We start from the raw sequence: 17,321 nt of genomic DNA, 5'->3' as shown, positions 1-17,321 counted from the left end.
ACTAAGGAGTGGCTCCGTAAGAAGCATCTCAAGGTCCTGGAGTGGCCTAGCCAGTCTCCAGACCTGAACCCAATAGAAAATCTTTGGAGGGAGCTGAAAGTCCGTATTGCCCAGCGACAGCCCCGAAACCTGAAGGATCTGGAGAAGATCTGTAGGGAGGAGTGGGCCAAAATCCCTGCTGCAGTGTGTGCAAACCTAGTCAAGAACTACAGGAAACGTATGATCTCTGTAATTGCAAACAAAGGTTTCTGTACCAAATATTAAGTTCTGCTTTTCTGATGTATCAAATACTTATGTCATGCAATAAAATGCAAATTAATTACTTAAAAATCATACAATGTGATTTTCTGGATTTTTGTTTTAGATTCCGTCTCTCATAGTTGAAGTGTACCTATGATAAAAAATTACAGACCTCTACATGCTTTGTAAGTAGGAAAACCTGCAAAATCGGCAGTGTATCAAATACTTGTTCTCCCCACTGTACATGTACTGTAGTTATTACCACGCATGAGTTCCCCACATTGTAGCCTGTACATTGAATATATTCACTGATCACGTACTCTTCCTAGCAAATAAAGGTGCGGTTCAGGTATGAATCTCTGTGAGACATAATTTTTCAGTCATATCCAATACCAGGTGTATCAAACCCCATTCTTTGAATTATGCTGTGTCTGCATGTATGTATTACAATTATACACTTCAACAGTGTTTACCGCTCCTGGGACATCAATGATTACACATTATAACTATGCTATAGACTAGAAACATGATTTAAGTAAAGGCTGATATTTAATTCATATATACAGAAAAAAAACTATGCTTATCTAACTCCACCTGCATTAATCTGAGGACACAGGATAGCATTTCAATGAGATACTTAATTTCAACCAGTGGAGAATGTGAAACTCTTTATTGAAAGTTCATTATCCAGGTGTTATAAATACATAATACATGCATTATAATTATGATAATTGTAATATTATATTATAAATACAAGTTCAATCTGTACTTCAATGCACATATGGTGTGCATTATAAAACGAGGAAGAAAGACGAGGTGGGGAGAGGTGTAGAAGACAGAAAGGGAAAGAGGTAAGAACAAAGGCAGACAGCCTATGATTAATGAATTACAGTGCTACCCTAATATTCTCTCAGTTCATCACAATTACAGTGTCTCTAGCCAGCCTTGGGCCCCCAGTTGGCCCGAAGGTTATCTTAAGAGCGGGTGAGGTGGCGATGACGGCACTGGCTTCCTCTCTCATCAAAACATACCTGCAGACGAGAGACATGGATAGAGAGAGAGCATGATTATGCCTTGTTTTTTTGGTCAGTCATCATAATCATCAGGAGGTGAAATGCAAAACTGACCTTGGATCATTAGCTCTGGGACTACTACATCTCTATCTGTATTTCAATGTAAAGCATCTCTTTAATAATACTTCCTGTTGACCCGACCAAGTGACCTCTCACCTATGATCATGCTGTGCCCTCTGTGTCAGCCAGTTCAGATGCTGGAGAGATTCACCAACACAGCTGATATAACCTAGAGGATTTAGGGAGAAGGGGGAGAGGGATGACGTGAAGGAGAGAGACTGTTGTTGTGTGTGTGTGTGTGTGGTCTCATCTGGTGTCCACATTATGTTGCTACAGAGTAATTTATGCTGAAAAACAGACACATGAGGACAAACAGAAGCTAATGTAATTATTAGACATAAATACCACTTGAAGCTTGTAAAACAAAAGGTAACCGTTACACTGTCATGAAATATGATTATATACTGTATTGACTTTGAAACAAATAGCACATGGCCTGCTTATGAGTTGCCATGAAAGAAAGTTAGATTAATTCAACTGAAAAAGTCGAATTATGTAAAAGTATGTAAAAGGTGGATGGAAGAGCGCCCAGTGCTGCTTACCTGAGATGCCATCATCACACAGTCCTTCTTCGTAGGTGTCCGCTGTGTCTGAAAAAAGTAGCTTTCAGAAGAATTATTTTTTATTGAAAATAAAAAGTTTTGCTCTCGACAAAAAGACACAAATGTACCTCCATAGCATAGAACAATTTGCCTTTGAATAACCACACCTTCATACAAACTTGATACTGTATGCAGAATTCTTGATGCACAACCGAAGGTGCTGCCATATCCTGCCAGCACTTCCACTAGCGAGCAACTCAGGCGCAGAATGATGACGCGTGGAAGAAGGCGAGGAACGAGGGGCTAATTGCTGAACAATAGACTAAGGTTAAATAAAATAAATACTAAATAAAGGAGTGCAAAGCTGCTCTAGGGTGTCCTCTCAAACAGGTCAGTCCTGGGTCATATTTGTTGTGAACAATTTTTTTCAAATTCTACCCTCGAGCACCTAGTTCTTTTAGTTACACACTTAAGATTTTTAGAACCAGAATAGCTGAGCGGTGTAACGCAAGCTTTGAACCAAATTATTTTAGATGTCAGCAGCCCAAAAGTTTGAAGCGACTATACTTAAACATTGCATTCTTGTGTGTCCTTACAGCCTTAATAGTCTCTCTCACGCTCTTGGTTAGGTGCTGGAGAATGGTGCTTTTGACTGGTTTAGTTGGTTTGTCACTGCAACACTGCGCACCTCACGGTCAGCCGTTGGGCTCCATATTAGATTGGCTCATTGTGACTCTCACTGCCATTTTTTCAGGCCATACTCTATGCAACATCCCTGTTATTAGAGTGATAAGAGGAGAGTAGCTAGTCACCCAGTCCCACCCTCCTCTCCCTTCCCGCCCCCTTGGGCTCTGCCACAGCTACCATTGAAGCCCCCTCTATATATTTTCCTGCCCTCTGTGGTTGAAAACACGCCTGCTTGGAGAAACACCTGCAGGCTGCGTCCGCAAGGGCCATATGTTCTCTAAGAATGCGCTCCTCACTGCTTGCTCTCTCTATCATCTATAGCCCCCTACAAACCAAAAGGCAGCACACATTGGGGAAACGAGCTACAATGCATCAGTCTGCTAGTCAGGTTCTTGATCCTTCCCTGTTCCCCGGCACACAGTATCTTGCATCAAGCTTGGGCAATAGCTGTTAAAGGTGGCGGATTTACGGTCAAACTCAATCAAGTGTTTCACCGTTTTCTCGACCCAAGCCAGTGCTGCAACAGTGAAACTGTGACGTTAGTACAAAAACGAATGAAAGTGGCTTTGGGGAACGTGTGACTGGGCCACTCCACTGGCACCCCCTGTTGTGTGTTACTGGTGTGTACGTAGTCCAAGGCCTGCCCCACTCTCCTGCCTGCTTCCATTAAAGGTGTCCTCCATCACTGCACACTGAGACATGGCCCTGCCACAGGTTCCAGCCAGCTGCAAGCGCACATTACAAGCATCACCAAGAATTTATGAGACAAGGGGGGACTTTTCAAGAGAAAAACAAATGGGATACTGTTTCTCTGAGCTCGCAGGGATTGCAAGAGCATAGTCGAGCTCTTGGAAGAAGGCGGGGGTCAAGGGGGCCAGAACTGTTTCATCACAGGTGCAGCACATAAAACCTGGCCGTGCCTGATGACACACTATAGGAGAGGAAATTGCAAGCCCCTGCGATGAAGTCACGTACAGTGGTCACGCGCTGCTCTGGCACCGTCAAGGCATTATTACTCACGCTAATTACTTTCATCAAATGCTCCTTCCATGAGCTCAGGCCACTGGTTTAATTAAGACACCGGGTCGAGGTGAACTCGCCTTGCCATATTAAGAAATAAATCCATCTCTATGCAGCCTCCCAAACTGTAGCGTGACCATGGTCACTGCACTGTCCCCAGTGTAAGCTATAATAACTGCACTCTGGTGGCTAACTCTGTAATAGAGCTGTTGTTGAGCTTTTGAACAACACAAAATACCATGTTAAGAAAAATACTGTGTTTAGTAGGTTGCTTTTGTCAATGTTCTACACACTTATCATTGACTATTCAGTACATAGTGGTAGCCTAGTGGTCCGAGCGTTGGGCCAGTAACCTAAAGATTGCTGGATCAAATCCCCGAGCTGACAAGGTAAAAATCTGTTGTTCTGACCCTGAGCAAGGCAGTTAACACACTGTTCCCCAGGTGCTGAAGACTTGGATGTTGATTAATTAAGGCAGCCTCCAGCACCTCTCTGATTCAGAGGGGTTGGGTTAAATGTGGAAGACACATTTCATTTGAAGCCATTCAGTTGTACAACTCACTAGGTATGCCCCTTCACATAAGAAAAATATGAAGCATCATTTGCTTCCTCTGTAATAGACCAGTCTTAATGGTACTTTCTTTATGTGTCTGCTTGTTCCACACAGATGCAGTTCATCGATACTCTGGACGGGGAGGACCTGTTACTGACAGGGGAGGTAAAGTGGCGTCCCCTCCTGGAGGAGAATGCACAGAGCATCCTAAAGGTCCCCAGCTCCACCTACAATGACGCTGGGCTCTGAGATGCCCATCCCTACCACCCTGCTCCGCCTTGTTATCTACCTATATTCCTCTGTTTCTGAACACACTGTACTATAGGCAGGATAGCCAATCAGGGACTCTCACACTTGATCTACACACACACACACCCTCTTTCTCTCTTCACCCCAACAATATATGTCAAATGTAAATAACATGAGTAAGTCTACCTCTGATAAGCTTCCCAGTAAAGCATTAAAAACAATCAAACAACCCAGAAAAGTGCTACAAATAGCCTATATTAACATATGTAGCCTAATAAACAGTCAAGTCAATAACTTGCTTGTAACAGATGACATTCATATTCTGTCTATCTCTGAAACTCACTTAGATAATACCTTTGATACAGTGTTAGCAATATATGGTTATAACATCTACCGAAAAGACAGAAATGCCAACGGAGGCGGTGTTACGGTCTACAGTCGTGGCCAAAAGTTTTGAGAATGACACAAATATTAATTTCCACAAAGTTTGCTGCTTCAGTATCTTTAGATATTTTTGTCAGATGTTACTATGAATACTGAAGTATAATTACAAACATTTCATAAGTGTCAAAGGCTTTTATTGACAATAACATGAAGTTGCTGCAAAGAGTCAATATTTGCAGTGTTGACCCTTCTTTTTCAAGACCTCTGCAATCTGCCCTGGCATGCGTCAATTAACTTCTGGGCCACATCCTGACTGCCCATTCTTGCATAATTAAGGTCTGGGGAGTTTCCTGACCATGGACCCAAAATATCGATGTTTTGTTCCCCGAGCCACTTAGTTATCACTTTTGCCTTTTGGCAAGGTGCTCCATCATGCTGCAAAAGGCATTGTTTGTCACCAAACTGTTCCTGGATGTTTGGGAGAAGTTGCTCTCGGAGGATGTGTTGGTACCATTCTTTATTCATGGGTGTGTTCTTAGGCAAAATTGCCCACTCCCTTGGCTGAGAAGCAACCCCACACATGAATGGTCTCGGGATGCTTTACTTTTGGCATGACCCAGGACTGATGGTAGCGCTCACCTTGTCTTCTCCGGACAAGCTTTTTTCTGGATGCCCCAAACAATCGGAAAGGGGATTCATCAGAGAAAATCACTTTACCCCAGTCCTCAGCAGTCCAATCCCTGTACCCTTTGCAGAATATCAGTCTGTCCCTGATGTTTTTCCTGGAGAGAAGTGGCGTCTTTGCTGCCCTTCTTGACACCAGGCCATCCTCCAAAAGTCTTCGCCTCACTGTAGGTGCAGATGCACTCACACCTGCCTATTGCCATTCCTGAGCAAGGTCTATACTGGTGGTGCCCCGATCCCGCAGCTGAATCAACTAACAGTCAGTATCTGGATAATATTTTGATTTGATTTAACCTTAATTTAACTAGGCAAGTTAGTTAAGAACAAATTCGTATTTACAATGACGGCTTACCAAAAGGCAAAAGGCCTCCTGCGGGGACGGGGGCCTACGATTTAAATAAATAAATACAATATAAATACTGATGAAGTCGTAAGTTTACATACACCTTTGCCAAATACATTTAAACTCAGTTTTTCACAATTCCTGACATTTAATCCTAGTAAAAATTCCCTGTCTTAGGTCAGTTAGGATCACCACTTTATTTTAAGAATGTGAAATGACAGAATAAAAGGAGAGAATGATTTTCTTCAGCTTTAATGTTTTTTCATCACATTCCCAGTGGGTCAGAAGTTTACATACACTCAATTAGTATTTGGTAGCATTGCCTTTAAATTGTTGAACTTTGATCAAATGTTTCAGGTAGCCTTCCACAAGCTTCCCACAATAAGTTGGGTGAATTTTTGCCCATTCCTCCTGACAGAGCTGGTGTAACTGAGTCAGGTTTGTAGGCCTCCTTGCTCGCACACGCTTTTTCAGTTCTGCACACAATTTCTCTATAGGATTGAGGTCAGGGCTTTGTGATGGCCACTCCAATACCTTGACTTTGTTGTCCTTAAGCCATTTTGCCACAACTTTGGAAGTAGGCTTGGGGTCATTGTCCATTTTGAAGACCCATTTGCGACCAAGCTTTAACTTCCTGACTGATGTCTTGAGATGTTGCTTCAATATATCCACATAATTTTCCATCCTCATGTTGCCATCTATTTGGTGAAGTGCACCACAAGATGATGCTGCCACCCCCGTGCTTCACGGTTGGGATGGTGTTCTTTGGCTTGCAAACCTCCCCCTTTTTCCTCCAATCATAACGATGGTTATTATGGCCAAACAGTTCTATTTCTGTTTCATCAGACCAGAGGACATTTCTCCAAAACGTACAATCTTTGTCCCCATGTGCAAACCATAGTCTGGCTTTTTATGGCGGTTTTGGAGCAGTGGCTTCTTCCTTGCTCAGCGGCCTTTCAGGTTATGTCGATATAGAACTCGTTTTACTGTGGATATAGATACTTTTGTACCTGTTTCCTCCAGCATCTTCACAAGGTCCTTTGCTGTTGTTCTGGGATTGATTTGCACTTTTTGCACCAAAATACGTTCATCTCTAGGAGACAGAATGCGTCTCCTTCCTGAGCGGTATGACGGCTGCGTGGTTCCATGCTGTTTATACTTATGTACCATTGTTTGTACAGATGAACGTGGTCCCTTCAGGCGTTTGGAAATTGCTCCCAAGGATGAACCAGACTTGTGGAGGTATACAATTTTTTTCTGAGGTCTTGGCTGACTTGATTTTCCCATGATTTCAAGCAAAGAGGCACTGAGTTTGAACGTAGGCCTTAAAATACATCCACAGGTACACCTCCAATTGACTCAAATTATGTCAATTAGCCTATCAGAAGCTTCTAAAGCCATGACATCATTTTCTGGAATTTTCCAAGCTGTTTAAATGCACAGTCAACTTTGTGTATGTAAACTTCTGACCCACTGGAATTGTGATACAGTGAATTATAAACAATTGTTGGAAGATTTACTTGTGTCGTGCACAAAGTAGATGTCCTAACCGACTTGCCAAAACTATAGTTTGTTAACAAGAAATTTGTGGAGTGGTTGAAAAACGACTTTTAATGACTCCATCCTAAGTGTATGTAAAATTGCGACTTCAACTGTAGCTTGGTCAACAGGTGGGGCAATGGCATACTTAAGTGTCCTCTGAATACAGATAAACTTGATGGAAGGTATTGGCCTTATGCTATGTGGGGCATCCTTGACTTATATCACTTTAGCTGAGCGTTTGCTGGAACTAGCTCAAATCGGGTCACATGCTCTTCATAATACCTGAGAGGTTCCAAAACCTGAGAAGGTTACAAAGGTGTCAGATTTCTCTGGGTAGATCAACAACACTATGGCAGTTCTCCAACTTCCAGTGTTTTTTTTCACTAGAATAATGGGTGGGGGCATATTAGTCTTGGTGAGATATTTATGTACACCTTAATAAATAAGGCTGGCAAGAAGAATATGGAGACCATTTATTATTATGTTTTCCATATGACCAATTTAGTAAAGTCAGATTTTGTAGTTCTGAGAATATATTATGCCCACTCAAACTCAGCAAGGTTATCCTGCTGTGTATCATTGATTGTGATTTTTAAGTGATCAGCCAAAAAAAAAAGTTGAGGTCAAATCAAATGTTATTGGTTGCGTACACATATTTTGCAGATGTTATCGCAGGTGCAGCGAAATGCTTATGTTTTTAGCTCCAAAAGTGCAGTAATACCTAACAATGCAAAACAATACACACAAATCCAAACAGAAAACTAAAATAATTAAGAAATATCAGAACAAGTAATGTCAGAGTATGGAATATAAATATATACACTGAGTGTACAAAACTTTATCAACACCTGCTCTTTCCAAGACATAGACATAACAGGTGAATCCAGGTGAAAGCTATGAATACTTAATGATGTCACCTGTTAAATCCACTTCAAACAGTTCAGGTGAAGGGTAGGAGTAAGGTTAAAGAAGGATTTTTAAGCCTTGAAACAATTGAGACATGGATTGTGTATATGTGCCATTCAGAGGGTGAATGGGCAAAAGACTAAAGATTTAAGTGCCTTTGAATGGGGTATATTAGTAGGTGCCAGGAGTGTCAACTGCAACACTGCTGGGTTTTTCACGCTCCACAGTTTCCAGTGTGTACTGTATCAAGAATGGTCCACCACCCAAAGGACATCCAGCCAACTGTGGGAAGCATTGGAGTCAACATGGGCCAGAATCCCCGTGGAATCCTTTCGACATCTTGCAAAATCCCTGCCCCGATGAATTGAGACTATTCTGAGGGCAAAAGGGGGTGCAACTAAATTTTAGGAAAGTGTCCTAGTGTTTTATATAGTCAGTGTATGTACAGTATACTGTATGATGGTGGTTATAGACATTATTGACAGTATATGAATAGAAAAGATGTTTACAGCAGAAGTTATATAGGATGAGCCTTGGCTAGAATACAGTATATGCGTACAGTATGACGTGGGTAAAACAGAATGTAAACATTATTAAAGTGACCAGTGTTCAATGACTATGTACATAGGACAGCAGTCTCTAAGGTTTAGGGTAGAATACCGGGTGGTAGCCGGCTAGTAACAGTAACTAAATTCAGGGTAGGATACTGGGCGGAGGCCAGCTAGTGGTGACTAACAGGCTGATGGCCTGGAAATAAAGCTGTTTTTCAGTTTCTCGGTCCCAGGTTTGATGCATCTAAACTGTCTCCACCTTCTAGATCAGACCTGGGCAATTATTTTCCATGGAGGGGCCACATTAGAATATATTTTTGAGAATTATATTACAGGATTATACATGTGTATTACTGTATTGACAGATATCTACTGTAAATCACATCCAGATATGCTACTCATTTTACTTTTTAACCTGCACAGAAATAAACCACATCCATGTTCTCCTTTTATTAAACATGCAATGAACTAGACGCAGGGTAAAGTACACTGTGCATTCAGCACCACGGACAGAACTCAAGGTAAAGGGTATGCACAAAAACACACGAAAGAGAGCTCAGCATTACATTTAAACTACTCAATCAGTGTGAGGAGTGAAGTCTGATGGGCATTGACTAGAGCAGTGAAGTCGGGTATAGTTTCTGACGTCGCTATGCGCAGGATTGCTGAGAGTCAGTAAGAGATAATCTGTACCTTGACTTGTTATATTTCATCACTGAAAATGTTTGTTCACATACATAGGTTGAACCAAACAGTACAAACATCTTCTGAGCATGACTCCTAATCTTTGGAAAGTTTTGTTCATTGAGAGATGCATGGAACTTCATCAGTGACATTGTTTTGAATAGTTCTCCAATCACTGCATCAGACTGAAGATCGATAAGCTCAAGATGCAGGTCAGTGAGAGCGTTATCCACATTGAAGGTGAAAGGAGAGGAAACCAACAGCATGTCATTTTCCAACACTTTGAAATCCTCAAAACAATGAGAAAAGTCACGTTCAAAGCACGCAGCAGTGATAGGGAACAGACCAGTAGTGTCGGAAGGTGGTTGAGATTGTTGGCTTCTACTTGGCGGATCAGGAGGAGTAATTTTCCCTTGAAGGCTTTGACAAGGCTGTACATCTGATGTGCAAAAAGGGCCTTCCCTTGTAGTTTGGAATTCAGTCAATTCATGAGGGCCATGATGTCCACGGTGAAGGCAAAATCAGCCAACCGTTCTTTATCTTGCAGCAGAGGGAAATCCACATATTTTCCTTTCATTTGCAAAAACTCAGCAATCTCTGACTTCAGGTCCCCCACCCTTTTAAAACCTCTCTGGGATATGTGGGACAGTAGCGTCCCACCTCGCCAACAGCCAGTGAAAGTGCAGGGCGCCAAATTCAAAACAACAAAAATCTCATAATTAAAATTCCTCAAGCATACAAGTATTTTACACCATTTTAAAAAATAAAATTCTTGTTAATCCAGCCACAGTGTCTACGACGAGGAGCCACTTATTCTGGAACTAGGATGGCTAGAAAACTCCCAACGATACGGACCCTCAGAAACACAGATCTATTTCCGAAGGGACAAGACTCACAACGTGAAAGACCTCATACGGTCATTAATAAATAAAGTCATTGAATTAAATATATTTAAAAAATTGACCCATCATTTAAACGGCCAATGACTAATATGGTCCCTAAAAGGCACGGGTTATTTTCCGACCTCTATCCACTCCTGTGGCATTGTTAGAGTTATGGCCTATTTTGCTGACCAACAGTTGAACTATTTGACGTCATGTCTAAACATGCCCATGTATGCATGTTTTACAATCTTATCTGGAAAATCAGTGTGTAGTCACTAGTCACATTAATTGAAAGGAAATGGGGGGGGCATACACATTTTGTTTTGGAGCAAGAGGCATCACCATACGGACAGTAGCCAATACGCCTAGGCTATTATTTTGTTTGTTTCTTAAGGTCCTCTAAGTTTCATACATTCATTGAAGCCTGTTTTATGTGTAGCCTTGTGAGAAAAGGTAGCCTAGTGACATAGCAAGAAGTTTTACAACAGTCTTTACAGAGGCACACAGGACTGCAGCTCATGTTTGCCTTGGCAAAAAGCCATACAGGCCTGTGTTAGATACGATTGTTAACATTTTCTATGAATACCCTCTTCATAATGCATTATAAGCACATTTATAACGCCTAATGAGCCCACTCTGCATAATGCATTATAATGCACAACATAGGTGCTATAAACGGCTCTTAATCATCTATGACTATAATGCCTTATGAAGCAAAGTGTTGTAATGCCCTAAATGTTAAGCTCATTAGGAGAGCATTATATTGTGCTCATCAAGGGACAAATTACTCTTTCTTTCAATAGGCTAAAAAGGGGGGGTGCATATTCCTATTCTCCTGCACAAGAGCACTATTACACCTAGCTGTCAAAATTTCCCAATGAGCTATTGAAAATGGTGCTATTGATCCTAGCCAAAATGGTGCTCTTGATGATCTTAGCACCATTTTATAGCACCATTTTACAAAGTAAATATAAATGTACTTAGTGAATAAAGGTGATAATGATTTGTATTTATTGTTCATACCTGGCTGGTACATATAAACATACAAAATACATATGTGATGAACAACAATTATTATAGGGATATAAATAAAGTGAACAAACTGAAAATAACAGCATCGCACCCTGCTGTCAACTTTTCCTTGTGCGTGCAGGTCATAGCATTGGTCATGGACCTCTTCACAGATGTTGATCTGCTATGTGACTTGATGGAGGCCTCGAACAAACGCAAGGTCCCTGTGTACATTCTCCTGGACGAGAAGAATCTCAACTACTTTGTTGACACGTGTGCAGCCCTGGACATCCTGAACTCTCACCTGGGTGTAAGTCATGTTGGTGGGTGCATGGGTTCAGCTGGTTGGCTTACACCAAGGGTGTCAAACGCCATGGAGGGCCTAGTGTCTGCAGGTTTTTGGTTTTTCTTTTCAGTTAAACCCTAGACAACCAGGTGTGGGGAGTGCCTTACTAATTAGTGACCTTAATTAATCAATCAAGTACAAGGGAGGAGCGAAAACCCACAGACACTTGGCCCTCCGTGGAATGAGTTTGACACGTGTGGCGCACACTGTAAGAATGCACAGTAAACCACAGTAAATGTGTTTGGGAAAATGTTGTTTGTGGGGAAAGAGTCTCTGGCTCATTTACATATTTTAAAACATGCCTTGTAAAAGGCTATATTTGTTGCACCCGTGAGTTAGAATGCTGTACCCCCACAGCATATACTGTATTTTAGGAATCCTACAAACCTTGTACTGTAATTATACAGTAATTTACTGGCCAATTGCTGCCAGTAATTTACTGTAATTCAGAGCACCAAAAATATTTTGAAATATTGTTGTTTCTGACTCATTAACATGTTTTGAGGTGTGTATTTTAAGATGCTCTATTTATTGCACCTGTTAATAAGAATGCTGTATGAATTTAACTGATATGTGGAAGTGGTTCCTTAACAATTGAATTTATGTAGGGGACAGATCAGAATAAAAAAAAAATGTTTACTATGCAAGTCAGTTAAGAACAAATTCTTATTTTTAATGACGGCCTAGGAACAGTGGGTTAACTGCCTTGTTCAGGGGCAGAACAACAGATTTTTACCGTGTCAGCTCAGGATTCGATCCAGCAACCTTTTGGTTACTGGCCCAACGCTCTAACCACTAAGCTACCTGCCGCCCTAATTAAATATATATAGGGGACATATCAGATTGGCCGCAGGTCTTAAACCTTTTAATGGTTGAATATTTAACTGAGTCCATGTTTGGAAGCCTTTCTTTAGGCCTCTAAAAGTGCAAGTGATATAAAACATATAGTATTCATTATAAGCTGTAATATACAAAAAAAACTGTAGGAATCCTATATATACAGCCAACCTTCTTGCTCCAATCCCTTATTATTACTGTAAAATATAATTTTCTTACAGTTTATTCGTCAGTTTTACAGTATTGGACTGTGTTTAATTGCTTTGACATTATCGTTATTTACAGTAAACTGTCATTAAGTTACCATGAACATCTCTGAAATGTATTGGCACTATCCAGAGATAATTATAGATATATCATAATATATCTTGTTGTAATTACAATTATTTTGAAGACCAACTTAACTACAATTATATTTTCACTAACAGTTACAGAAACCTTTTACTTGCAATGACTGTGATATGTGTTTTTTTTTAATCAACCTTGGTTGAACGCACTGACTGTAAGTTGCTAAGGACAAGAGCGCCCACTAAATGAGTAAAGAACACTGGGTAGGATATCACTGGGTAATTGAAGTCATAATGCAGTAATTAGTACTGTGCATTTGATTACAGTTTCTGACTTGGTAATGTCAAATAGATTACAGTAGCTGTACTGTAAAATGAATTACAGTAATTTACTGGCCAATTTGCTGCCAGTAAGTTACTGTACATTTTACAGGAAATGTTTTACACTGTACATACATTTTCCTGATGGTGTTGATGGATGGTTTTCTGAATAGAATGTACTGTGTATTTCTCTCTCTGTCTCTCTGTCTCTGTCTCTGTCTCTCTCTCTCACTCTCTCACTCTCTCCCCCTCACTCTCACCCACTCACGCTCTCCTTCTCTCTCTAGCCCCATTTATACCTGGTTCGAACTTGTCCTGATCTTGTCAAAATTCTGATTGATCCCATATTTTTAAACAGGTTTAGACATCAAAAGACACATTGTGATCTGATCATCCTGCCCACCTCCGGAGGTAGTCAGATACGCATTGTGTCTGCATATCTTACAAGTGTAGACAGATCTGGACAGAGAAACCATTTGAATCATCATTATTCCGCCCTCTAAAATCACTGGCAGGTGGCACTATTGACTGATTTCATCAATATGTGTCTTAATCAATATTATTTTGAAAGAATAGCTTTGAAATTATTTGCATAGAGGAAGGGATCAGGAAATCTGGTCACAATGCAGACAAAGTTGATGGATAACATCCACATTTTAAAACCGTGTAGACACATTTCTGGAAAGTGGGCCCAATCAGAATGTAGACAAGATCAGGACAAAGGACCCATATCAGCACAAGGTATAAACAGGACTTGTATCTGTATGTCTGTCTCTCTTTATCTTTCATTGTGTTTGTGTGTGTGTGCATGTGCATGTGCATGCATTCAATATAAAATGTGCAGTATGGAAACTGTGTGAAAACTGAGACAACTATAAGAGACAGGACATCATAATAGACTTAAAAACATGATAGACTTAAAGATGAAAATGAATGTTTGCAACATTTACATAATTTCATATAGACAGACTTTGTTACACCAATAAGATGTTGTTAATCTTATTGGTGTTATTATTTCCACGAGGAGGAGGAGTAGTAAGAAGGATCGGAGGACCAATGCGCAGCGTGATGGGAATACATAGTTACTTTTAATTAACGAATAACACTGAATAAACTTACAAAACAATAAACGGACAAACGAACGAAAACGCAACAGTCCCGTATGGTGACATACAAAAAGAAACAGGAACAATCACCCACAACCCACAATACAAAACAGGCTACCTAAATATGGTTCCCAATCAGAGACAACGACTAACATCTCCCTCTGATTGAGAACCATATCAGACCAAACACATAGAAATAGACAAACTAGACAAACAACATAGAATGGCCACTCAGATCACACCCTGACCAAACAAAACATAGTAACATACAAAGCAAACTATGGTCAGGGCGTGACACCACTAAATCGTTCGTTTTCATTGCCTTTTCAGAACATGAGAATACGCAGAGTGTGTGGAGATACGTATTGCACTGAAAGTGTGAAAAAGTTCACCGGGCAGGACCAGGAAAAGTTTATGATTATAGGCTGTGAGGAAGTCATTGCTGGGTCATACAGGTAAGGACTGTACCCTTGTGTCTTGGGAAAATACATACCATTTATTTATCTGTTCATGACCAGTAAATGTAAAGCAATTTTGTGGATCCCAGGAAGAATAGCTGCTGCTTCAGCAACAGCTAATGGTGATCCTAATAAAATACAAAAGATAAGCTGGAACTGAGAATTAATATATTGCTGCTTCTGCTAAATGCTAGCCCTGCTCTGGACATTGTCTATCCACCAACATTGGGTGACACTCTGAATTTCTTAGTACGGTGACTCAGGCAAACACAATTTGAATTTTAGTCATTAGGTAAACATCCCATTACTAAGTGCTTTGTGCTGTCCCAAACTTGAGCCTTGGTACCTTGTACCGGCTTCCAGAAGCCAATAGGTCGAACTCTTTGGAGAGTGGATGGGACAGGTCCTCTAGGATGAAGGTCACCTTGTACTGCAAGTGTTTGTTGTGTCAGGCAAGGCTGGGTAGCTATGATCCCATTAAATAGAGAGCAGACTTTGATGGTTGTCTGTAAGCAGTTTTTACTGATAAATGGTTAATAAGGAAAACGTTATCATGATAGCATCGGGGGAAATTTTGTAATTTTCACTATTTAACCGTTATAACAGCTGAATAACCACTGCATTTATCGCTCTATCTTTGATCCAGATTAAATGTATCCCAAAGCTAGTGGCCTACAGTGGTTCTTCCTGTAAAAGTTGCGTCATACTGCAGCACACCTTGAGGGCTGCAGCAGAATTCTATGGCACGTTATTTAATTGTTGCCATTAATGCTAGTTAGTGCAAGTTTGACCACCAGATGGCATCTTTGAGAAGCATTTAACTTCTTATGGCTGGGGGGCAGTATTGAGTAGCTTGGATGAATAAGGTGCCCAGAGTAAATTGCCTGTTACTCAGTCCTAAAAGCTAGAATATGCATATTATTAATATATTTGGATAGAAAACACTCCGAAGTTTCTAAAACTGTTTGAATGATGTCTGAGAGTATAACAGAACTCATATGGCAGGCAAAAACCTGAGGAAGTGGGAAATCTGAGGTTTGTAGTTTTTCAACTCTTTGCCTATCCAAGATACAGTGGAAATTTGGTCCGATTGCACTTCCTAAGGCTTCCACTAGATGTCAACAGTCTTTGGAACCTTGTTTCAGTCTTCTACTGTAAAGGAGGAGAGAATGATTGAGTAAGGGGTCTGCCAGAAGGCCATGAGCTCATTCAGGCGTGCTCCCGTGAGAGGTAGCTGCATTCCATTGCATTTCTAAAGACATTGCATTTCTAAAGAATTCTAAGGAATTCTCCGGTTGAAACATTATTGAAGATTTATGTTAAAAACATCCTAAAGATTGATTCTATACATCGTTTGAAATGTTGCTACGAACTGTAATGGAATTTTTTTACTTTTCGTCTGGCCTGTGCGTCATGAATTTGGATTTTTGAACTAAACGCACGAACAAAAAGGAGGTATTTGGACATAAATTATGGACTTTATCGAACAAAACAAGCATTTATTGTGGAACTGGGATTCCTGGGAGTGCATTCTGATGAAGATCATCAAAGGTAAGTGAATATTTATAATGCTATTTATGACTTCTGTTGACTCCACAACATGGTGGGTGCCTGTATGGCTTGTTTTTGTGTCTGAGCGCCGTACTCAGATTATTGCATGGTGTGCTTTTCCCGTAAAGTTTTCTTGAAATCTGACACAGCAGTTGCATTAAGGAGAAGTTTTTTCTAAAGTTCCATGTATAACACTTGCATCTTTTATCAATGTTTATTATGAGTATTTCTGTAAATTGATGTGGCTCTCTGCAAAATCACCGGATGTTTTGGAGGCAAAACATTACTGAACATAACGCGCCAATGTAAACTAAGATTTTTGGATATAAATATGAACTTTATCGAACAAAACATACATGTATTGTGTAACACGAAGTCCTATGAGTGTCATCTGATGAAGATCATCAAAGGTTAGTGATTAATCTTATCTCTATTTCTGCTTTTTGTGACTCCTCTCTTTTGCTGGAAAAATGGCTGTGTTTTTCTGTGACTAGTTGCTGACCTAACATTATCATATGTTCTGCTTTCGCCGTAAAGCCTTTTTGAAATCGGACACTGTGGTTGGATTAACGATAATTTTATCTTTAAAATGGTGTCTAATACTTGTATGTTTGAGAAATTTGAATTTTGAGATTTCTGTTGATTGAATTTGGCGCCCTGCACTTTCACTGGCTGTTGGCGAGGGGTTCCTAGACAGGTTAACTACCACAAATCATTTTGGACCCGTCCCCTTGTTTCCCCGATCTGTTACCCAGTGTCACCAACACTAACATAGATACTTTTGTATTTAAACTTTCTCTACATTAAATTATATGGACGATACAAATCAATACTGTTAGTTTTACAGCTAAAATCCTCCCTCACATTTATCTTGAACAATGAAGTCAATTTTAGTAAGTTTAGAATTTAACGCCAAACTACTGAATAAAGATTACTGACCTTATCCTTGCAGCTGAGATTCAATTTGCTTGGACCTCGTCACCGTTTCTGTCGTGTACCAGT

At 40.4% G+C, this 17,321-nt stretch overlaps 2 protein-coding genes across 2 annotated transcripts in view; both read left to right on the top strand.

Annotated features, from left to right (window-relative positions):
• Positions 1 to 4,733, top strand: part of LOC139566225 (ubiquinol-cytochrome-c reductase complex assembly factor 1-like) — a 64,049-nt gene extending 59,316 nt beyond the window's left edge. Inside the window, exon 4 of the mRNA XM_071387264.1 lies at positions 4,290 to 4,733. Within this exon, the coding sequence (XP_071243365.1) occupies positions 4,290 to 4,424 (135 nt within the window). The 3' untranslated portion in view covers positions 4,425 to 4,733. The remainder of the gene's footprint in view (positions 1 to 4,289) is intronic.
• A 6,837-nt stretch (positions 4,734 to 11,570) lies between these two features.
• The window catches only part of LOC139541102 (uncharacterized), a 39,833-nt gene continuing 34,082 nt past the window's right edge, over positions 11,571 to 17,321 (top strand). Inside the window, exon 1 of the mRNA XM_071345338.1 lies at positions 11,571 to 11,723. Within this exon, the coding sequence (XP_071201439.1) occupies positions 11,571 to 11,723 (153 nt within the window). The remainder of the gene's footprint in view (positions 11,724 to 17,321) is intronic.

Source organism: Salvelinus alpinus, chromosome 2 (genome assembly GCF_045679555.1).
Source record: "Salvelinus alpinus chromosome 2, SLU_Salpinus.1, whole genome shotgun sequence".
Lineage (NCBI taxonomy): Eukaryota > Metazoa > Chordata > Actinopteri > Salmoniformes > Salmonidae > Salvelinus > Salvelinus alpinus.
The sequence above is the reverse complement of the archived record's forward strand: the minus strand, read 5'-3'. Positions and strand labels throughout refer to the sequence as shown.